A 25128-nucleotide genomic window follows, 5' to 3' on the forward strand; every position below is an offset into this window, starting at 1 on the left:
ATTTAAATTTCTTACAGAAAATTGGGAAGAAATCCAACTTTAATAAATGTTAAAGTGAAATATGAGCATGAAAACTTTTAATCTTTAAGGAGAATTAAAATCTTCAAATCTTATGAGGATATAGAAGTATAAATTTAAAAAGTGAAATTTGAGAAATTCTGGCTATAATTTACTCATGGATTTTTTTTGTTTTAATAACATTTCTAAGTCATTTTTAAAGAAATGAGCTACTCATACACACATTTTTTCCAAAGATACATTTTGCTACTCAAAACTTAGCTTTCTTTCCCAAGACTTGAGGAAAAGTCATTTAATTCTTTGCCTCATTTTATAAAGTGCTAATTCTATTAAATTAGATTTTGTAAATAATTTTTATTTTTTATATTAACTCCTATAATTTTTCTCTTCAAGCTGAATTTAATGAGATTAGATGTCAAAAATACTTCACATTCTCCAATGTACCTTATCTTCCCACAGACTTAAAACTCCTGTTTCATTTATTAACACTATATGAACTAATATTAACCTCTTTGATATACTTGACAGAATTACAGTCCTATATATCTTTAAACTTATAGGAAGCTAGTTAGTAATATATTTTCTACAGTATTTATGCTGTACCTGCTAAATTCTCACCATATTCTGTACATACGGCATTCCATGATGAAACTGGCCTCAGTAAGTATTTTTCTACAGCTTATACCACTAGAATAATTTCCCAATGTAGATTTAGTGTGTTCTAACATTTTTTTAAAAAAAAGTTTCAATACCAACTTATTACAAATGCTAATCTAAACTGCAAAATTATATCATTTGGGTCATCTAGTCTTATAATATAGGGAATTTAAACCTTTGTAACATGTAGTTTCTTCTAAAACATTTTGTGGAAAGTATCCTAAAATATCACCTTTAATTGATGATTAACAATGCTTATTTTTCACTACTCATATTTAGTATTTCTTAATGTTACAGACATTTACATGGTAATACAGTAGCAATATACAGGCTCATTTGCATCTAATGTTTTAGCATTATTAGAATGTTCTCTCTAAAATATTATTCATTCCTATTGATGTCAATTCCACATGTTATGAAAGAATCTTTTGTTGGAATTTTTTTAGTTGCTTAAACTCCTTGGATGTCTTTTTCTCATGATGTAATCTTGTTCATCTAAACAAGTGAGAATGTGATGTTCTTTATTTTCAAAATTACTAATGATCTATATTTAATACTTCTTTGGTTTCCAAAATTTGGACAGTCTGTTCACTTAAGAAAATATTTTTGAGAGAATAATTAAAATGATTAGCTTTCTCTGCCCACTTACCAAGAATGTATAGTTTTTCATTCTTTAAAGATTTGCTTCTGATATAAAATTTAAATGAATCTAAATTTTTCTCTTTTTTTTGGTTTTATTGCAATAAAACAAAAATTTTTAAAAATTGGTTCTTCTCTTTCATTTTATTCCCCTCTGCCACTGGCTGAGAAATTAAGAAATATTTAAGTCATAACTATATAGGAGCCTTTCCCCAGGAACATAATTTATACAACTTAACAAGAAGTTCCCCTTCCTGGTGTGTAGTAGTTGGCAAGAGCATAATCTTTAATGTAGAAGTTTAAGGGGTTATACCATATGTAATTTATTTAATTCTTTTGTGGTAGACCAATCAGTCTTGTTTTAATATTTAAGTGTATTGGACAAATGAAATAACATGGCACCTTAATTTTATCAAATTAAGAATGAAAAACTATTTTTTAACTATGTATATATTCATCAACTGTGCCTTCTTTTCAACTTGCTACTGATTTAGCTTGCATTGACATTCTTTGCCTTTCTGTGTCTTGTCTATCTTTGCTGTTTCCATTAGATCCTCCTACTACTACCACCTTACCACCTACAGTTCAGTGGCGTTTCTCAACAGTTGAATTCGAAGATGTAGATGCACCACCTAAAAAATTGCCTTTCCCATTATCAACTTTGGCAACAATTAAGGATGGCACAATTGGCACCATCATCGGTGGTGCAGTGGGTGGGGCTCTCTTCCTGATACTTGTAAGTGTTTTGGTTGGAATATTCTTCTATAGGAGAAGACGGACGTTCCGAGGTGACTACTTTGCTAAGAACTACATTCCACCAACAGATATGCAAAAAGAATCACAAATTGATGTTCTTCATCAAGATGAGCTTGATTCTTACCCTGACAGTGTAAAAAAAGAAAATAAGCATCCAGCTAACAATCTAATATCTAAAGACTACTTAGAAGAAACTGAAAAATCTCAGTGGAACAATGTAGAAAATCTGAACAGGTTTGAAAGACCAATGGATTATTATGAAGATATAAAAATGGGAATGAAATTTGTTGGTGATGAAAGTTATGATGACAACGAAGATGACTTAGTTTCACATGTAGATGGTTCAGTAATTTCCAGGAGGGAGTGGTATGTTTAGCAACCACTAAATGAAAGTGACTCTGTACAATGTTTCATTCATTTTAGTTGATCATTTTCAGTTTGTTCATACTTTTTCTTGAAGGAAAAATAAGCTTTTTGAAGTTGATTTTCAAGCTTACTTTTTATATTCTAACTTGACAAATGGAAATGTAAAATCTAGGTTAAATGTATCTGAGCTGCTTTATATTTTTTTTCAATGCTGTACTACTGTCTCAAAATTTGAATTTTAATGCAGAGTACTTTATTGGTCTGTGGCACAGGTAAGAATAAAAATGTTAACTTAAAGTTAAATGTATAATTTGTTTTGGTACAAAAATTAAAAAAAGAGCAACCACTTTGGCATTGTGTATTAAATGTTTACTTAAGTCTGTATTCTCAAGTTTGTTATATACCTCTTGATCTCAAAAAATTTTCACCATCAAATGACATTACATCAAAATTGACTCAGAATTTGTTCTAAGAATTTTTTTATATATTCAAAAACATACAGCCTGATAACCATTTTACCACCTTAAAATTATTTTCTAACGTTAACAGAAAATGAACGAATACCTCTTCATTGTAAATGAGCCTTGCCATTGTGACTATACAGTCAGGTACACTTTGCTTTGCACTGAAACTATTAGTTGACTAAATGATTGGTGTTTAGTTAACTATATGAATAGGATTTTGTCTCATACAATTACCCTTCATAGTTTGGTTCTTTAAAGAAGCATATAAGAGCTAAACAGAACAAAAATTCTTAAATAATTTTGCATATGCTTTCATCTCTGGAGAGGAAAAAATGATGCCATGGTTATGTTAGCATTAGTTATGGTACAACAAGTGCCAAATCTATTTCTTGCTTTTTAGCTACTTCCAAAATATCTTCTTGTAGAGGAGTAATCTATGATAGACTATCAATTGTACTACAAATGAAATTATGAGGCATAGACCAGATCTGTTGTGATATGCAAATAAGAAAAATATATTCTGGTTTAAAAGATTTTTTTGTATTTCACAATATTTTGTAGACTTATTGTTTCCAGGCATTTAAGGTTTGCTTTAACCAGAAGTGAAAGAAAAATACTGAGATCTCAAGGATTTCAAAGTTAAAATATTTGGATTGCCTATAGTTAGTAAATTGGACTAGTAGATAATTCCATACCCAACCCAGTTTGCTATATTATTTTCCTAATTTTTTTGCCCTAAATGCTCTTAGATTAGTGTTTGAAAATTGTTGAATTTTTCATTTAAAGTCATCATAGTAAACATGACAAATACTTATTTTCCTTTCCAAAATATGTATATGTGAGAAGGTAATATCATCCAAATCTTCAAATAATGATTTTTTCTTCATTAAATAATTAAAATTTAAATGTTTCTACAGTGAAGACCTGGAATTATCATATAATGGCTTACATATTATGCAGTCCAAAGAACTCATTTTGTGACATTTACTGAGAAGGTAATATCTAGGATTTTCTTTGCTTTTTTTTTTTTTTACTGTGACATTAAAGAGGAAATGGAGTTATTAAAGCCAGTAGATAATCTTGTGATTGAAAAAAACAAAATAGAGGCTATTTGCTTTCAGTAAAGCTTAATGCAAACTATGAACAAAATGTTAAGGTTATATAGATCAGGTTCATTTGAAAAGATTTTTTAATGGTTAAACCTAAAAGGAAGATTGTGAATAAGAATGGAGTAGTTTTGTGGCTTTTACCTTAACTTTTTTTGTGTGTGTGTATGTGTGTGGAAATTGAATATGACTATTACTCTCGCAATAAAGTACTGCAAGTATAATTTCAAGCTAATGATAGACATGTAATAGTTTATTAATGCCTGTCATTGAAAGATTATCTTAGAAAATTAAATACTGACTAATTAGCATAATGCAACATTATCCAAATAATTAGAAAATATTAATTTGTAACAGTATGAAAACAATAATTTGGAACAATATGAAAGGAACACAGTTTTGCAAATTTCTATTTTTTTAAGTGGTAAAGCCGCCTCAAAATGACCCATAGTATTTAGAGCTTTATAACAAATATAGTATCTGTATTTTAAAACAGACAGTACACTGTGATTGAAGTAAATCTTTTGAAGGGGAAATTTGTAGCTCCATGTTTAAATTGTTAGTGTTGATGTTTAAAACTCAAAAAAGAGATCTGAACTCTTTAAAAAAATTTTTTTAATCAGTTAAGAGATGTGTTTTTGGCTTCTTGTTTGACCAAAGTTTCATATTTAGAACAATCACAAACCAGATACTGTATATAATTCTCAACTTGGGAGTAACTCTAAGCAAATGTGTAATGTATTTCTAAAATTATATTTCAGACGTTCAAAGATTAAAATTTACTATATTATCTTTGGAAGATAGCTTGTTGTCTTAGAAAAAATTACTTATTGTGAACTCACTTTTTCATGTGGGATATTTTGCGCCTTCTATAAATTTAAGAGTTTTTGTAATATTCACACCTTTGAGTATTTGCTATACTCAGTGTATCCTTTACCAGTTTAAATAATTTGGTAAACTTTACAAAGTTTCAGAGCTTAAATTCAGACTGATGATACTCGTGTTAATTTTCAAAATCTTTGAAGTATTATTTCTTATGACATTATGTTTGTGTGCTGTAAATAGAGATCTGATTGTAAACATGAACAGTTGTGTGAAATAAACATTTTTGTTAAATTAATTTTTGAATACAACTGATGTACATAATAGCTAATTTATCTAATGGTGTGTAAAAAAAGAACTGCCCATTTGGAAGAGACTAATTAAGAAAAATATATTAGTATTATATTTCCTTTTCCATGATCTTATTCCTTTCTTTCTCATGCTTTGAATAGGTTTTGCCTTTTTGAATCAACTTCAGGAAAGTACAATGGAGAAATCAATATGCCTTTTCTTTTTTGTCCTGTTAGTATTTTTTGGAGGTTATTGTTTATTCTTTTGGTAGAGGTAGTCCAAGAAAGAAAGAATTTTTAGACTTTTCCTGTTTTCTAGGTAATTTGTTTTGATTGAAATATACCTGAGGAGAATTATATAATTCAGATGTTTAGCAAATTATATTTAAATGTATTTATAATTTAATTTTATTTAAAGGATGGTTATAGATAAACTTAAATATGGGGGAGAGTCTGTAAAGTTAAAGAGAAATTAGATTTGTAGAAACAGGAACAAAATAAGTGAAATATTGAATTTCCTTGTGCCTTTTTCAAAACTATAAGCAGAAATGATAGAAATTAATGTAGATATAGATTCTCATATAAGAGTCACTGCAAATAAGTGTAGAAAGCAGTTACTGAGTGAATTAATAAACTTTTTTACTTGAATTTTATTTTGTTTCAAGTTTGGATATTCCTAAAATATATATGATGGGAGTAATTTTAGAGTACTGTTTTAGTATCATGTCTGTTTAACAGATGAAAGTGATGCAACTTGTTAAAGAATATACCAGAATGTGGGAAATTATGCCTCTAGTGAGTTTTTGAAAAGTTAACAGATTATGTAGTGGACTAAAACTCATGTTCTTACTAATAACAGATACAGTTCCCATGGCAGATTGCGTTTCCAGATTTCTGGCATTTTGTGTTGTATTCTTGTTTGCCATGCTAATCAAACTTGCATTGTTATTTAGTAATATTAGGTAAATAACCTTAAATATCTTTCTTGCATAAATAATCCAAAACATATATTTTCACTTTTCCAGGAGCTTATTTTCATTAGGAGAATATAATTAAAATTAATATATTTGACAGTGTGATTTATTTCTTAACTTGGCCTTTCAACTATGTTTAATAGACAGTGGTGTAGAGATTAGCAAATTAATATTTGTGTTTAGTTGTTTTAAAATTTAATCCTAATTACCTAGAGAAAATATCTGCTATGTGATAAATTTTCTACATCCTGGTTCCCCTAGCTCCTTACATACGAAACCAATTAAATCTTTTAATTTAAAATACTATAATTCATTTTACATACTTTTATTTTATCACAAAAACCATTTATCGCATACTGGTGGTTTAATTTATGTTAATTTGTTTTTTACTGAAACCAAAATTGTTCTACTAAAGCATGCAGACAATATGATGAACCAAATTTTTTCCTGACTGAGCCTAATTTGATTGCTCATGGTCTAAATTTACTATATGGAATGGATTTAGTTGAATCACAACTTGGGGTGGCTAGGTGGCGCAGTGGATAGAGCACTGGCCTTGGAGTTAGGAGTACCTGAGTTCAAATCCGGCCTCAGACATTTAATAATTACCTAGCCAAGTGGCCTTGGGCAAGCCACTTAACCCCATTGCCTTGAAAAATCTAAAAAAAAATTAAAAAAAGAATCACAACTTACAATAGTTCATTAGTAGGTATCCTTTTTGTATATTTTTGTCAGTTATCTGTATTTTAAAATTTTAAAAATATAATTTAAATGTTTCCTATGTAGCTATTTGTTAAATGCTTTCAAGAAATCACATCAGCAAGTTGAATTTAATGCATTCAAGAGTCTTTACAAACAGTGGTGGTTGTTTATTCCACTTTGAACAAGAAGCTATCACTTTGATTTTGTATGATGGTACTCAGTACTCCTACTCCATGCCCAAAATTCTAATTTTTGACAGTATATAAAATTGAGGAGCATATAAAATATGTAAAAATCTTTAAAAAAATTTTACAGCCAAGATATTCTAGATGCCAAAGACTTGAGGAACTAGCAGGAGATTCATTTCAATTTTTGTATAGCTCACATATGGATCTGGGCCTTAGTTTTCAAATTTGTAAGTTGTTAGATGACTTACCAGGTCCTTTTATAGCTCTCAATACCAGACTAAATCATAGTATTCTAAGTTTATGTACCAAAATAATTTAAAAGGAAAGAATCTTTGTTGCAAGAAGTTGGGAATATTTTTTAAAAATAATATTTAGATTGCTGGAAGAACAAAATCTAAGGAAGTATTAAGCATGCGTGGTTCAGAGACTGGCACAGTCCTAAAATAGAGGCATGTTTTAGGAAAGAATAAGACAAGAAAGACTCAGTATCTCAAAGATTTGTCTTATGAGGCATTTATTTGAAAATTATTGAGGAGTTTTGGACATATATTAAGAGGGAAGTGATTTTAGAAGATTGCTCTAGTATTATATGATTTGAATTAGGTAGCTGGGGGGTACATGAGGTAATGAGACCAATATTGTTATAATATATGCATATTATAAAGGATTAATTTGTGCTCAGATATTGGTCAAGAAAATGATGAGAAAAATGTTTTGATGTGAATAAAGAGTAACGGTTGCTTTTTTTTCTGTTTCCCATAGTTTTGTATAAAATGAATGAAGCCCAGTAATATTTGTTATAGTACCATTAAGTATCACCTAAGCATTAATATTCACATCTCTGTTTAAGATATAAAATTGGTTTTCATAGACTGTAAACGTGCTTTCATTTCAGCCAGATTATAAGGAAATTTAACTTTGTATTTTAAATAATATAGAAATAGAGGCATTGGTTTTATTTTTTAAAGACATGACAATTCATTACTCTATTCAGAATTAGATTTCTTAAGCTGAAAACTTGAAGGAGATTGAAGAAATAATATTGTTGCCAGCATAGTATATACATCAAATTTTTAATTATAATGAAATGTACTTTTTGTTCTCCTCAGTAATGTTTCTTTATAATGATGGGTTTGTCTTTTTATCATAGGTGTTTCAGGTAATATTTTCATGCTAAATGTTCAGAAAATTCTATTATTTCAAAATACATGAAGAGCCTTAGTTCTCATGATTATTTTTGTTACCTAAAGATATATATATATATATATGTGTGTGTATATGTATATATGTATACATACATATAGATATATTAGTGCAATATATATTAGTGAAATACAATTTCTGTGGAAGACTGAGTAGTTCTGCTCCTGAGGGACAGCCCTGCACTGAGTCCACAAGGAGCGGGGGAGGGAGCTTTTAACTCCTGATTGTCTGAGAGAAGGATGACATGTCACGGTCTGCCTCTATTGTGATCTTATTTCGGTTTGTTGCAGAGATATCTTATATACGTGGAGAGCAGAACTCTAGGAAGGTTGTTGAGAGACACTGAACTTTGAATGGAGTCTTTGAAGTCACAGATATTATTACAAGCTGTCCCCATCATGTACTTTGTTATCTAGTGCTTGGAATTCTAGAAACTGCTGGGAACATTTGAGTTGAGATCTTATTTCACTTTCAGTTGAAGAGCTTATTTACACATATGTATCTTCCAGGTGTCTTAATCTGTGGCATTTCTCCAGTTTCTGTTTGCTGTTTTACTTGATATAGATATGGGTTTGCTTGTCATTTGCTGTTTTTGATAGTCTTTTGTGCAACTAGCATTTTATGGGAAGAAGCACAATAATGAATGTAAGCTCTTCAGAAAATGTATGCCCATATGTATTTCACTAAGACTTCTGGGAAATGATTCCTAGATACAGCTGGGGGCAAATTATCCATGTCACAAAAGAAAATTCCTCCAATATGAGGAAAGAAAATGCAGAAAAAAATATTATTTCTAGAATGGGGTGCCAAGCAAAAAATTTGAGAGTTTGAAGGACAAGGAAGATCCTATTAGGATTCAAAATTGTCATTCAAAAGTAATTCTTTAAAAAATTCGTATTTCTCCCTGAAATATATTGAAAATTCTAATGAAAATCTAAAAGTCAAAAAGTTAACTGAAACCTGATAGCAGCATCATCTGCTTCTTAAAACTGAAAATGTTGGACTTTAGATTTATTTAAACTACTAAAGATTGGATAGTCAGCCCAATGAACAACTAAGGTTGGTAACCTGGAGTTATAGAACCCTGGGCTTCTCATGTTGAAATCATGAAGAATAATCCTTCAGAAAAAGAAAATGTGCCACACCTAAGGAAAACAATAATCTCAAGAATCAAAACAAAAATTCTAAAGTCTTTTTTTATATAAAATTTCTCAGAAAGAAATAACCAAGAATCATTATTGTGAAAATATTCCTGTAGATCATCCTCCACATGTAAAGCTATCTCTTTGGATTGTCTAATTTAGATGTGACACACATGTATCACAGTCCATCCTGTCTTTGAAAAGGCGGCACCTCATTTATTGTGCATAGTAGAAGGACCTATAAGAGTGGAGGAAACTCCTACCCTGCTTGAAGCCTAGAAGATTCTGCTCTAGATAGAATATCAGAGCTTGAATTATATCTACTTCCACCTCTTAAATATCTCTAAATGTTCAATGTTTAAGAGTTTAAAGCAAAACCACTTACCTTCCCTGAGGTAGGTCTAAGTTGAAATTGTTTTAACACCTTCCTACCAGATAACCAATAATATAAAAGACCATCACAAATAGTGAGTGATTTAATGACCCTTTTTATCTAGACAAACAGTAAATAGAAATTGTTGTTCTACAAATTTGAATATACCAAAGGAAATAGCAAGAGCAAATGTGTTCTCTTGCCAGAAACAAAATAAAATCATTGTTCAAGTGAAGAAAGAGAATGATTTTACTCAAAGGAGGACCAGTATCAGGCTCTAAAATTGTAAGCCCAAGTCTACAAGGAACATGATGGGACCAGCTCTCATACAGCTTTGTGCTTCTGAGACTGCCAGTCCTCCATTCAAAAGTTTTTATTGTCTGCCTCCCAGGAAATAATTCTTTTCATTTGGGTCTATTTGTTCTCTGCAGCAAACTCTTGCTCATTATTCTGCCTGCCAATCAGGGGTCTTTTGCTATGTAAATACCATGCAGCACAGGTTTGTCTTCTCAACACAATTCCCCTAGCCTTGGATGGATTCAAGGTTATATTAGAATTATCAGTGTGCCATAACAGGTAATGATGCTGCTTAATATCAGAGAGTCAAATGTACTACCATGATATTTACAGGAAAATATGTTTTCATTTATGCTAAGAATGATAAATTATAGATTATGGGGGGGGGAGTTGGAGAAAACTCTTTAGAGAGAACATTGAAGGAAAAAGGCTGAATGGTAAATTCTTAGAAATTTTTTAATACATATTTTTTGAAGTATCAACCCTAAATACTATATAAAATTTGAAGACACCAAACTATTTTTCCAAACTTCCAGAAACATTGTTTCCTTTTTGCCTTTCTTTCAAATCCATGTAAAAGGATTAAAAAAGGAAACTGAGAAATGAGTAAGAGGTAATAGCAACATTATAAAAGGGGATAGAGGAAAAGACCCAGGACAGAGAAGATGAAGCTGAGTAGTGGGACAAGGGTAAAAGATTTTAAAAATGAAGTAACTTCCTTTACTCCCAAAAGAAAGGATAGCTATTTTTTCAAGGCTAAAACATCATTTAACCTTTGATTTCAAATTCTTCCAACTCCTCCAGCAATTTGGCACCTCAATCAGTCCAACCCCCATCATTCTATTGAAATTGCTCTCTCCAAAATTACTAGTGATTTATTTAGTTTTTGCAAGGCAGTGGGGTTAAGTGGGTTGCCCAGGGCCACACAGCTAGGTAATTATTAAGTGCCTGAGGCCAGATTTGAACTCAGGTACTCCTGACTCCAGGGCCAGTGCTCTATCCACTGCACCACCTAGCTGCCCCTTCTAGTGATCTCTTAATTGCCAAATCCGATGGTCTCTTCTTAGTCCTTGACTTCTCTGCAGTCTGGTCATTCTTTCCAAGCTTTCACTCTTTTGGTTCTCTTTTCTATCAAATCTCCTTGCCTAGATCCTTATCCAGATCATCCCCCCTTGACCAAAGATTCCCACAAGATTCAGCCCTGGGCGTTTCCTCCATATTAAACTTGGTGGTCACAGTTCCCTTGGATTGAGTTTTCATCTTTCTGCTGACGGATATCCTACCCTATCATCTCAGCTGGCCTCTGGATTAGCATTTCTTTTCTTTTAGACATCTTGAACTGGGTGGCCCATAGTCAAATTAAATGCTTCCAAAGTAATAATTCTTTTCCTCTAAATGCTCCCCCCCCCCACTTAATGCTGTTTCAGCAGAGGGCACCACAATCCTCCCAGTCCCTCAGGCTCATAACCCTTGACACATCCAATCTGGTACTAAGGCCTGTTGATATCATTGCAATACCCCACAAAAATACTCCCTCTTCTACCCTGTTAACTTTCTGGAACCAGACAATCATCATACCTGGACTGTTACAAGGAGACTATGGTTGCTTCAATCTCTCCCCTCTCCAATCCAACTTCCATCTATCTGCCAAAGTGAGTTTCTTAAATTACACAACCAATTATATCACCTTCCTACTTAGTAACTAGTGATTCCCTTTCTCTTCCAGCTTGGAATACAAAATCCTTTTTGGCATTCTGAGCTCTTCATAACTAATCCTTCCCATAATCTTTCTGGTCTAGCCACTTAACTCTTCAATCTAGTGGCACTAATCTTGATTTTTCACAAACAAAAATAGACATGCTATTCCCTTAATTGTCTGGCTGTCCTCCATGTCTGTAGGACTTCATCCTCATCGCCACTTCTGGATTCCTTTTACATCCTACTAAAGTTCTCATTTTCTACAAAAATCCTTTCCTAATCCCTCTTAATGATTTACATTTCATCCTGGTTTAGCTGGTTTGTAGATGTTTCCTTGTCTTGTTAGATTGTGAGCACCTTGAGGGCAGGGATTCTAAAAAGCTCTGGTATATGGGTGTTTATAATTCTATTAAGAGTTAGATCCCCTTTAACCTACTGGTACTTTCTTTGGTCATTAAAAATGCACTCTGGTCTCAAGGAATCATAGGATCCCAATAGTAGTGGCAAATGACTTTCATCTATCTTCATAACAGTGCTATCCACCTCCATTGCTTCTACTATTTTTTTTTGCCACTATTTGGCCCATCCTAATCTCACTTCCAGCTCTACCATTACACCAAAACTACCAACAATTTGATTTCTAACATGCTTGAGGTTCTTGAGCAGTCTTCATCTTTGGAGACCTCTGATTTTGTTGACCACCTTTCCTTCCTTGATTTTCTTCCCTTTTTCAAAGATAATGTTCTTTCCTAATTCTATTGTCTGATTGTTCCTTCTTTACTCTTTTGCTGTCTAATCCTACAATGTTCTATCTATACAGTGAAGCTCCCTTCTAAAGCTGTCTTGGGATCTTTTTTTCAGTGATTTCAACAACTTCCAAGAATTCCATTATTTCTATGAAGAATACTCTCAGATCTATAAATCTAGTCCTAAATTTCTTTCCTGAGCTCCAATCTTAATCACCAATTGCTAGTTAGCTTATCTTGGTGAGATGATGGCCCCACCATGGTACCTCCAACTTAACCTAGCAGGCACATAAATTCTTCCTCTTCCCAACACTCCCAAGTTATATTTTCTTCCTAAATTCTCCTTTTCTGTCATGGATACCATCCTTATAGTTAAACAGGTTTACAACCAAGTAGTCTTCTTTGACTTTCCATGTTGATTTTATAATCTCTAATCACCCACGATTTGAGGATTATAACTTAACATCTACCCGTTTTTGTTTCTCCAAATGATTGCTCTAATTCAGAATCTCGTCACTTCTCACTTGTACTATTGTCCTGCACATCTTTTCTACAGGCCTCATTTTTTTCTCCTAAACCTCCAAAACAACTTGTGGAAAAAAAAATTTATTACTATAGTTACTGTGTTGCCATTATTTGAGAAAGAGTTTGGAGATGGTATTTTGAATGGAAATCATAGAAAAATTGATTAAATTGGTAATATTTGTAACTATAAAAAGTGAACCAAATGTGGGAACTTTCAGGCCTAATTTTGAATACCATATTTTAATTCAAAAATATTTTCTGAATCTTAATGGGCATAAAAATATACACTTACTGCTTACTCTTCACCAGTTACTTCAAAAAGCCTAATTTGTCTTGCATTCCAGATGTTCCGTATAAGCAGACTTCTTCCATAGCAGTAGCTGGAGCAGTTATTGGAGCTGTCCTTGCACTTTTTATCATTACTATCTTTGTGACTGTGTTGCTGACTCCTCGGAAAAAGAGGCCAGCTTATCTTGATAAAGTGTAGGTATTTTTTTGCATGTTTTGATAATACTTAGTATGCATTCAAGAGTTTTAATTTTGTTGTAAATATAATCCTTAAATATTGGAGGGAAAGGCAACAAAATTAGATATTTGTAAAGGTAAGAACTTATTCATGAGAGGACATTTCATTTTGAACCTTAAGGAAAAAAATGAAATTTCAAGGGACCATTTAAGATGATTGCAATGTATACATTTTAACCTAAAGTAAATTGAGTTTTTTTAACTTTGACCACAGAAAAAAAGTTTTCTTTGAACATATATATCTAAAAAGAGTAGGATGTATGTGTACATATAAATACATACATATGTATGGCCTACAAATCATTTTATCTGTGATGATGATCACCTCAAGGAGGTGATACTTTGACATGGGGTGAATTGGATTTGAATGTGCGGGTGCTCGGTTAAGTCAGCAGCCCCACTTTCTTTTCCAGAGCCAACTGGGTCCAGTGGCCACATGTGGATCGGACAAATGGAAATAGCTCTGGATGTAGAGACAGTCAAGATTAAATACTTTGCCCAAGGTCACACAGCTAAGTGTCTGAGGTTGGATTTGAACTCGGGTCCTCCTGACTCCAGGGTACCAGCTCTATTCAACTAGCTGCCCTGGTAAATTAAGAAAGATTAGATAGGGGCAGCTAGGTGGCGTAGTGGATAGGGCACCGGCCCTGGAGTCAGGAGTACCTGAGTTCAAATCCAGCCCCAGACACTTAATAATTACCTAGCTGTGTGGCCTTGGGCAAGCCACTTAACCCCATTGCCTTGCAAAACCTTAAAAAAAAAAGATGAAAAGAAAGATTAGATAATCCTTGAAGTGTTCCAGTTTTTAGATTCTATTCTGTTTTCTTCCTCTCAGTAGGAAGTAGTGGAAGAAGGCTAAGGGAGATTGAAATGCCTCATTCATGCTTGTCCCTGTAACATACTAATACCCTTTATAAAGTCCTTAAGTTTTGGTCATTTGGTAAGCAGCAAATAATGATTAGTCTTTAAATGCCTGTCTTAATATAGTAGTGCTTGATGAGAATGTTAAAATCTTGTATTTATGTTGTGGGACTTTCTAATCTTCAATTTACTTTATAATAAAGTAACTTTGGCATTTTTCAGTAAGGTCTCACATGAAGTCTAAGGAAGTTCTTCATTTGCCCAATTCTATTCTATACTATTATAAATGAGCTTTTACCACGGTCCATTCTTTTGCAGCTCTGTTCCCTTTTTAACTATCAAATGTTAAAAATCTCTTCATATTTCTACAAATCTAAGACAGAAACTAAACATTTATGCATATGAAATTTGGTATATTTATCAAATTTTTGTTTCTGCATTATTACTTTTTTTTTTTTAGTTTTTGCAAGGCAATGGGGTTAAGTGACTTGCCCAAGGCCACACAGCTAGGTAATTATTAAGTGTCTGGGGCTGGATTTGAACTCAGGTACTCCTGACTCCAGTGCCAGTGCTCCATCCACTGTGCCCCCTAGCCACCCCATACATTATTACTTTAATGATTCTTCAGTTCTTAGTGTATATTAAATAATTTGTTTTTTAAAATGAAATCAAACAATTACTATAATGTCCAAGGCTGGTATTTTTTGTAAAATTTTACATTTAATTTATTATGTATTTAGACTGTTATTGGTGGTTTAATGACCTTATGCCTTTTTTTAGTTTGCCTTATCAGGTGTTTAAAAATAAAAACATTCTCATTGCTTCATTTTAATAATATTTGTACAATTACTAAGAAGTAAATATTAATTTTTATTAGAATATCTGTTTTTTTCCCTATTTTAGAAGGGAAAGTTTTTGTTTCTTTGGACAGCAGGATTTCTGATTGTAGAGGGCATTAGGAAACTGATATTTGGGTGACAAGGCAAGATTTTCTGCATATATGAAAAATTTTTTGTAAAACATGTCAACATTGAGTTTTTCCTCATCCAGTCATTTATTAAAACTAAAAAATAATTTAATGATACTGCTTAAGAGTATTTCTTTTATCAAATATCTAAATAGCAATTTAAAAAGTTGTAGTATTGTTTTAAATAAAGTAAAATCCTCTTTACAAACTTTAGGATGTATCCAGTATTTGGGTTTGCAGCTTTGATATTAAAAGTTATATGTGGGTTGATTTGCTTTTGTCTAAGCTTTATTTAATTCAGCTTATTTTCTCAACTTTGAAAGGCAAATGAAAGTGAGTGCTGAATATTAAATGTTTGGGATAAACTTAAACAGTATCATGGAAATTTTGTTTAGAATTCTAGGGAACTCCCCCCCCCTTTTGTTTTCATCAAATGTGGCAGTCATATTGTTTGTTCTTTTTAATGCAGGATCGATCTTCCACCCACACATAAACCACCTCCTGTGTATGAAGAAAGATCCCTCCCTGGGTCTCAAAATGAAATCACACATCAGGTAGGTTAATGAGTCCACTTAAAAATCACCTCAAATAGAATGCAAAATATACCCACTGCCTTCTGTAAATTGTTTCTTGAGGTAGCATAATAGTTAGGTAACAACTTCATAGCTTGTTTATTGCTATGACGATTGGGGTAGTCAAGACTCTTATTTGTCTCTATTCTTGATGATTAGTGGTATGATCTTTTCTCTTAGGAGTTGGGAAAAATTTATTTCAGATACTTAGAAATAAAATTTTCATTGAAAATATATGGTTTTCGATTTATGGAACATTAACATGTGGTAAGTGTCTGTTGGAGTTTAAATTTAAATAATTGCTTCCTTTGGAAAATGAAGGCTATGTTCTCTTTCATAATAGTGGGAAGATATTTATTATTCAAAATAAAAAAAGTAAACTCAGTGAACCTTGTGTTATGTTCATAAGTTACCTTTAGAAATTTTGAAGTGGTTAAACTGTTAATCTTTAAGAATTTTTCCTGCCATTTCAGTTTGGATATGGCAAATTAAATTACCAAGAAATGGGATTTCTTTGGGGGGAGGGGATGTCATGTACCAGGGAGGAAATCCCAATAACACTTTTATAGGGAGGAATTATATCAAGAGATAGTTGTTTCCTCATAACTCTGGATTGTTCATTTCCTTTACTGTTTGCTGACAGAGCCTGGGACCCTCTGATAATTTTCAGCTATACTACTGTTTGTTTTTTTTTTTTAAAGGATCATTTGACTTGATATATAAATGGTCACCTATCTCTTTCCTACAAAGAGATGGAGCAGTGGTTAGAGCACTGGCCTTGGAATCAGGGTGAGAGGAGTTCAAATCCAGCCTCTGACACTTACTTGCTGTGTAACCTTGGGCAAGTTATTTAATCCTGATTGCCTCACATCCAGGGTCATCTTCAGTTGTCCTGATTCCTAGCTGGCTGTTGGAACCAGATGACTCTAGAGGAGAAAGTGAGGCTGGTGACTTAGCACTGCACCTCCTCACTCAAATCCAATTCATGTGTTTGTCATGGATCACCTCCCTGATGTTGTGGTCTTCTATTCCTTATTCCACTTACCCTGAATTGGGAAAATAAACAAGCATGTATAAACAATGCTAACAATTAGCTAATGAGCAGAGAGAGACCCTTTCTCTTCCAATATAAATCCAGTAAGTGAATGGAAGAATGATCTCGACAGCAAGTTGAGAAGTCTCACAATAAATAATCCAAATATCAAGTGGTTAATTAGGAAATTAGGTAATTTTGGAGTTGAAACCTTTAAGATATGACATAAGGAAAAGCACTGAGGTAGGTACAATTATATATTACTGTATATAAGGAATAGCAAGCTGGAATAATTTAGGGGGGGAGAGGCTATTATGTAAAAGAATAGTGAAAGGTTAAATTAGAGAAGGATATTGACACGAGAAAATAAGCTTCATGGTACTATAAAAAGGGGTTCAGGATTAATGTAGTCCTGCTTTTACTTAGCCATTTAAGCCTCTGACCTTTCAAATGACTTCACCTTTCTGTTTCTGAATACTCACCTGTAAAATGAAAGGATCCAGGGTCCCATCTAAATTTAAAGCACTGTGATTCTTTGAACTATACTGAGTATTAAGGTGGTGCCATTAACTTCCTCTAGGAGTTTCTGATCTTGAATGGTAGACAAAATAATTCCCAAGCCTCTGAAGCATTTGGGCATTCTTGAGGCCAAATTAGCGGTCAACTTATAAGATAAGGTGCTATGATTCATATAGTATAATCTAGTCATAGAATAATTATATGGTTATTTGTATATTAAATTAGTGTTGTGACACCAAAATGCAAAGTATATCGTCGTTGCCTTTTATTTTCATTTTCCAAGAGCATGTAATTATCACATAGTTATTTAATTGCAGTAGTCCTTGTATGTATTTTGTTATATTTATCTACAGTGATAGTCCTTGTGATACCTATAAGAAATAGTTAGAAAGGTGCTTGTTTCCTGGTGAAGAAAGTATTGATGACATAACTTATTTGTGTTCTCAGAACCAGCATAGGCCTAAGATTGAGACCAGGGGAATCAGTACTAAACTGTATCAAGTATTAGTTAGACCTCTTTTGGAAAATGATGTCTCAACTACTGTCCTTTCTGTTAGAAGGAACATCTACTTATTCAGCCATTTATGATTTCCCTGGGGAAAATAGCAGAGTAATTAAATCTTCCCCTCTCCATTTAATTATACATTTTAGCAACTAGTACTAGAATACATTTCTGTCTCCTAGTGACTCAAAGACTTAGGATGCCCAATCCATTCAGGTGCCTTCCTTTGGTTGATATTATGTAGAAAAATTATTCTTAGTGAGTATTATTACTACTATTTAGAAGTTAAGTACTTAAGTGATATATTCTGTGTGGGGGTTATCCCATACCAATTCAGCTAATTTTGAGATTAAATATTCTGGTATTAATAGTGACAGATATATCAAGAATGTTTAAATATACCCATCTCATAATATGGATAATTCAAGATTGGTAATTTATCCATGTGAGTGGTGTACATTCTCTGCAGAGGAAGGGTTTTGCTTGCCCTCTCATACATTCACACATTAATTTGATAATTTTATCTATCTTGATTATAGCCTATTTATTTTTAGTTAAAGCTATACCTGTATTCTTTGCATGTTTGAAAAATCTCTAACTTTTGGGTTAAGTTGATGTAGAGAATTTCATTGCCAAGACCATCAGTGGATCCATGATTCCAATTGAATATTTATTTTCTTTACCATTAAAGATAATAACCTATCTACTTGTATTCTATAAACTTTTTCTTTGGGTTGCAGAATTGGACAATCGCTGTCCCCCCCCCCCTTTTTAAGACAAGATTAAGAACAGTATAAATAAGAGTAGAGTATTTAACTATACATATATATATTTATAATAAGGATATGGTTTTGTTTCCCTTTTTTGATGGAAGAAGATGTGGGCAGGGAAGAAATGAGAAAAGAATGTAGATATCTTCATGAAAATCAAGTTTAATTAAAAAATTCTCTTGTCAATATCTCTCTGTAAATTGTGCGAAGAGAAACTTCTTAATGTGTTGTAGACTATCATTTAAGTCTATAACTTTTAGACTTTCTCTTATGGTTCACATTAAGTACCTGGCCAATATGTCTCCCTTTCCAGTAATTCATGATTTTAATTATGTCTTTTATAACATTTTTCTCAGTTCAGTCATTAGTAATGCTTAATCCTATTTATAAGTTATTCCAATCTTTCTATTTCTATTTGATTTATCTGAAATTTTCACTTTGTCGAATTAGTGCTCCATGATTTGTCTACAAGTAGAATAATAGAACAAATTATCCAATCATACTATGATATCATCAGTCATTCATGACATAACCATTTTCTGTTTATATAGGCAATCATCGATAATTTGCTGCAGCAAAAAAACACCTAAATAAAAGATAATTTACTGCAGCCTACCTAGACCTACTTTGCATTTCTCCATTGCCTTTTATTTTATCTGTTAATATTGATGTGAAAATTCATATTGATTGAAAATGTCACAGACAGCACTATTATAAAAAACAATTTATCAAAAAGATAGCAGAAAGTATACCTTCTTTGTCATATGGGAAGGAAACAGTCAAACTTTCACAAACTTTGCTATAGTTGATCACATTTTTAAAATTACATAGTTGTCTCAAAGTGTCTGAAAGCATACTTTATTATTGTTTGCTGATTCCGAAAAAATATTTGACTCTGTAGAGAAGAGTGAAACCTAGCAACTTTTTTTTGCCATTTTCCTTTGCACAATTTAAAATTATACAAGATTCCCTGTTGAGGCAAGAGGTTTGAATCAAAGTGATCAATGATTTAAAAAAAAAAGGCAGTAAAACCTGAAATCACATTTCAGCATCATAGATTATGCCCTCTAAAAAATGTTGGAAAATATTGGTGTTTTAAAAGAAGACAGAAAGCTGTTTATCAAAATCTTTGCATAGTTTTCCAAATGTGATCCAGATCAGATTCTTGGATCTAGTGCATTACATGTGTCATTACATTCTATGTATTGTTCTACATATATAGATATAGATAGGTATCGATCAGTCTTTAGATATATGTATATATGATAATATATAGATATATCTGTAGATACATATAGTGTCCATAATGTGTATGTGTGTGTGTATATGTGAGTGTGTATGTGAATTTGTGTGTATGTGTGGGGGCAGCTAAGTGGTTCAGTGGGTAGAATACCAGCCCTGGAGTCAGGAGGACCTGAGTTCAAATCTGGACTCATATGTTTGACTCTAATAGCTATATTACCTTGGATAAGTCACATACAGGGCTGTCTCCAATCATCCTGATTCATATCCGACCACTGGACCCCAAATGGCTCTGAAGGAGAAAGTGAGACTGGTGACTTAGCACCCCCCCCCATCATGGCATCACTTCCCTGATATATGGTCTTTGTTGAGAACAAAGGATAAATGATGATGATGATGATGTAGTATGTATGCATATGTATGTGTCTGTAGTCTTTCCAAGATATATATATATATTCAAACTTATGCACAAATTGTTTCTCTCTCTGCATATGTTTGTCTCCATCCACATGCATTTAGAGATAGACAGATAAATAGATTAGATAGATAGATAGATAGATAGATAGATATGAGTATATGGATATATGTGATCAAAGAAATGTCTTTTTTATATAACTATGACCTTTATCTCATGAATCATCAATAATCTGAATCCACTGTTCTGATATAGTAGCTCCTTTAAATTCATATATTTGTGAGAGTCAACATTTATATTAAGAAGAATGAAAAGTATTAAAAAATACATACAGTTGAAGCAATTCAGTCTTGACCTATTCAAATAAGTATAGATTATGTAAAAGATAAAGCATTAATAGCTGAAAGAAAAGACAGGGATATTGATTACAGCAAATTCATATAGAAGTTAAACAGATATAAATCAGTTACCATAACAAGGAGACCAGAAGAACCAAAAAACAAAATCTTCCTCTTGACTTGGGTAATCAGAAAGAAGTTCTCAAAGGCAGCACTGGTTTTCATTATAAATTGATTGTGAAATCTTGTAGAGAAGAATGATAGTTTATAAGCAGTATTATCTCATTATGAAACAAGAATAAAACTAGTTTAATGAAAGTTTAATAATTGACCTAACTCAGCAAAGTTAATCTTGAGGGCATTTAGGGATGAAAATAGAAATAGGAGAACAAATAAACAATAAATGGAAAAGCTTTCCAATGATTTTTATAATTTTCCACCATCAAAGACAGTAGAGCCACTACCCTTGGAGAATACAAGATCTCACTGAACTGGATTCATTAGAGCAAAATGCCACTTTAAAAACTCTTTCAACAGAGTCTTTCTACATCAACAATGTTTAAAAATTCTTTGAAGGATGTACCATTTGTTATAAAAATCAAATGAGAGAGAGACATAAATTGATTAGATATGTTTGTCACTGTGATGCAGGATATTTAGTGTAGAGCTTAAGTTAAAGGAGATTTCTTTATAGATGATTAAGTTCTTCATTTGTGGAAGCAAGTTCCATCAGCCCTGAAATATAACTTGGTTTTCTTTAAGATAACTCTAACACTCAAAAATTCAAATTGACCATCATACAGAAAACAACAAAACAAATGAAGTATGTTCACTTGTCAAATTTGTCAGACTGTCTGATAAACAGCCAACTGTGCTGATATATAAATATGAGAAATATGAACAAAAATGGATATTAAGCTATACCTTGAATAAACAAGAGGAGGAGGAAGTAGAAAAGAGTTTCAAAGCATTGAAAAGCATTTCTTCTGATAACCTGTGTTTTTATACTTCTCAAGGAATTAATGAATACTGCAGATTGCTCTGCAAGTGTGAAGCTTATATGAGTGAGTTGACTTCAACATGAGGAACTTGCAAGAGTAATGTCATTTTTATGGACAGAAACAAAAATACTATGCACATGGTGAAAACAAGGTGTCAGAACTCTTGGCATCAAGAAAAAGGGAAGAGATACATGTTAATATGTATGGTGTCCTTGAAGAAGGCATTCATATGAAGGAAGCCCTTCTTGGAGTGCTTGAGAGTACTTGAACAGTGATTTCAGGATTTGGACAGACATGGGTTGTGATCAATAAAATATACAAATCATTAAGTTAATAAATCAGTTTAGTATGATCATTCACACACAAACTCTTATGGTAAGATAGTGGTTTTGCAAATAGAGAACCAGTCTTGGATTCCAGTTCTGTGTCTGTTTCCTTGAGGCAATTGTCTAAAACAGTGTTGTAGAGCTGCCTCTCTCTAAACTGATGAAATCACATCTGGAATAAAATTTACTGTTTATAGTCAAACTGTTAACTTGTTAGAATAGTGTACAATTTTTAAAAATGGTAACTTGACCTATTTAAATTAGCTCCTAAATTTGAATAATGCAGCATGGATAAGAACAGGCACTGATACAGGCTATTTGAGGAAAATGAAAGAGCTTACAATTCCCTTAACCAGTAAACAATATCCTTCCCAACTGAAAAGGAATGGAAGCCAAAGTTAACACCTGTATCAAAAAATATACATTCTGAATTGGAAGGGACCTCTAAAGCCAAAATATTTATGCAGGATCCTCTTTTGTGCCAGGCAATATGCTATGTATTGGGGGGGCATGTTAACAAAGAGAGACATGAAACAGTGCAAACCCCTATAGGGCCTTTGAAGATGGTCAGTGAGGAGGAAATACTACCTTAGGGTGGCAGACATTTTGTTTTTAGACATTACTTATTTTCAGGAACTTTTTCTTTACTTCAAACTTAGAATTTTCAATTTCTACTCATTTATCCTGATTTTGCCCTCTTGGGTTTTAGCAAAACAGATCCTTTTTCATTGGATAGTTCTTCAAACAGGTCAATGATTGTTACCTTTTTTGCATTATGGTCCTCTTTGGTAGTCTGTACCCCTTCTCAGAATCATGTTTTTATTTTGGGGTCTCTTTTTTTTAATTGATTTTTTATTCTCGTTTTGTACAAATGTTTTTCTTTACATTAATAAAATATACTTGTTTACAAGTAAACAAAATACCCCTCCACCCATGAATATAGATAGATTTGCTTGGGCAAAAAAGTAAAGGGGGGAGAAAAAAATTAAAAAAAATAATAGTAATAATTGTAGGTATGGCCAGGTGGTGCAATGGATGAAGTACCAGCCCTGGAGCCACGAGCACCCGAGTCCATATCCAGCCTCCTAAACCCAGTAATCACCCAGCCATGTGACATGCAAGCCACCCGATCCCCACTGCCCTGCAAAAGCCAAAAAAAGAAGAAAAGAAAAAAAAAAAGAAAGACCCAAAATAAAATAAAATAGTAATAATAGTAGGGGTGGCTGGGTGGCAGACAGAGCATTGGCTCTTGAGCCAGGAGCACCTGGGTCCAAATCCAGCCCCAGACACCCAATGATCACCCTGCTATGTGGCCCCAGGCAGGCCACCCAGCCCCACTTGCCCTGCACCCTCCCCCAAATAATTATAACAAAAAAATGTGTTTCACTCTTTGTTCCAACACCATCAACTCTGTCGTGAGTGGATCACATTCTTTATGATAAGTCCATCATAAAAGTTACTTCCATATTTTTCCAACGTTGCCATTGCTGCTCACAACTCCCTCCTTTCTTATTTCTCCACTACAATGTACTATATTTTCTCTCTCCTTTCACTCTGACTCTGCTTTAGGGTCGCAGAGTGGCACAGCAGACAGATCCCTGGTCCTGGGGCCAAGAAGCCCTGAGCCCCCATACCACCCCTTAGGCCCAGAACCCACCTGGCCCTATGGTCCTGGGCAGGCCTTCCAATCCCAGCCCCTTGCAAGAAGTAAAAAAAGAAAATGTGTTATATCTGACCACTCCCCCCATGGTCCATCCTCTCCTCCTTTATTTACATCCCCACCCCTTCCCCCTGTTCCCCCCTCCTTCTTACTCCAGTTGTCTATACCCCATTGAGTATATTTGCTGTTTCCTCTCCTAGCCATCTCTGATGAGAGCAAAGGTTCCCTCATTCCCCCTTGCCTCCCCCCTTCCATATCATTGCAATAGCTCATTGTAATAAAAAAAAATCTTACTATGTGAAATAGCTTGGAGTATTCCCCCTCTCCTTTTAATTTCTCCCATTCCATTTCCCTTTTTTTCTTATTGACTCCATTTTTACACCATATTTTATCTTCGAATTCAGCTTTCTCCTGTGCTTCAACTATAAAAGCTCCCTCTACCTGCTCTATTAACTGAGAAGGTTCATATGAGTATTATCAGTGTCATTTTTCTGTGCAGGAATACATGCAGTTCATCATCATTAAGTCCCTCATATTTTCCCCTTCTCCTCCAATCTCCATGCTTCACCTGAGTCCTGTATCTGAAGATCAAACCTTCTGTTCAGCTCTGGCCATTCCAAAAGGAACATTTGAAATTCCCCTGGTTCATTGAAAGTCCATCTTTTTCCCTGGAAGAGGACATTCAGCCTTGCTGGGTAGTTCATTCTTGGCTGCATTCTAAGCTCTCTTGCCTTCCGGTATATTGTATTCCAAGCCCTACGAACTTCCAATGTAGTTGCTGCTAAGTCCTGTGTGATCCTGACTGCAGCTCCACGATATTTGAACTGTGTCCTTCTGGCTGCTTGTAATATTTTCTCTTTGACTTGGGAGTTCTGGAACTTGGCTATAATATTCCTAGGGGTTGGTTTTTTGGGATCTCTTTCTCTGGGGGATCAGTGGATTCTCTCCATTTCTATTTTGCCCTCTGCTTCTAGAATATCAGGGCAATTTTCCTGTAGTAATTCTTTGAAAATGATGTCAAGGCTCTTTTCCTGATCATGACTTTCAGGTATTCCAATAATTTTCAAATTATCTTTCCTAAGTCTGTTTTCCATATCAGTTGTTTTTTCAATGATATTTCACATTTTCTTCTAATTTTTCATTTTTTTGGTTTTGAAGTATTGATTCCTGATTTCTGTTAAATTCATCAATCTCCCTGAATTCTATTCTTTGTCTGAAGGATTTATTCTCCTCAGAGAGTTTTCTTATCTCTTTTTCCATCTGGCCAATTTTGCTTTTTAAAGCATTCTTCTTTTTGAACTGTTTTATCCATTTGACCTAAGCTGGTTTTTAGCATGCTATTTTCTTCAGCATTTTTTTGATTTCCTTGACTAAGCTGCTGACTTCATTTTCATGTTTTTCCTGCATCTCTCTCCTTTCTTTTCCCAGTTT

The 25128-nt window shown here is 33.3% G+C and overlaps 1 protein-coding gene across 4 annotated transcripts in view; it reads left to right on the forward strand.

The window, feature by feature from the left end:
- The window catches only part of NECTIN3 (nectin cell adhesion molecule 3), a 177361-nt gene that overhangs the window by 50708 nt on the left and 101525 nt on the right, over window positions 1–25128 (forward strand). For 3 of the 4 annotated variants that reach the window (XM_074214444.1, XM_074214445.1, XM_074214446.1), the window contains exon 6: window positions 1866–2782. In XM_074214444.1, the coding sequence (XP_074070545.1) occupies window positions 1866–2446 (581 nt within the window). In that variant the 3' untranslated portion in view covers window positions 2447–2782. Of the gene's footprint in view, window positions 1–1865; window positions 2783–13310; window positions 13450–15788; window positions 15874–25128 lie in introns of those variants that run through there. The other variant, XM_074214447.1, reaches the window with a different exon arrangement.

Source organism: Macrotis lagotis, chromosome 1 (assembly GCF_037893015.1).
Source record: "Macrotis lagotis isolate mMagLag1 chromosome 1, bilby.v1.9.chrom.fasta, whole genome shotgun sequence".
Lineage (NCBI taxonomy): Eukaryota > Metazoa > Chordata > Mammalia > Peramelemorphia > Peramelidae > Macrotis > Macrotis lagotis.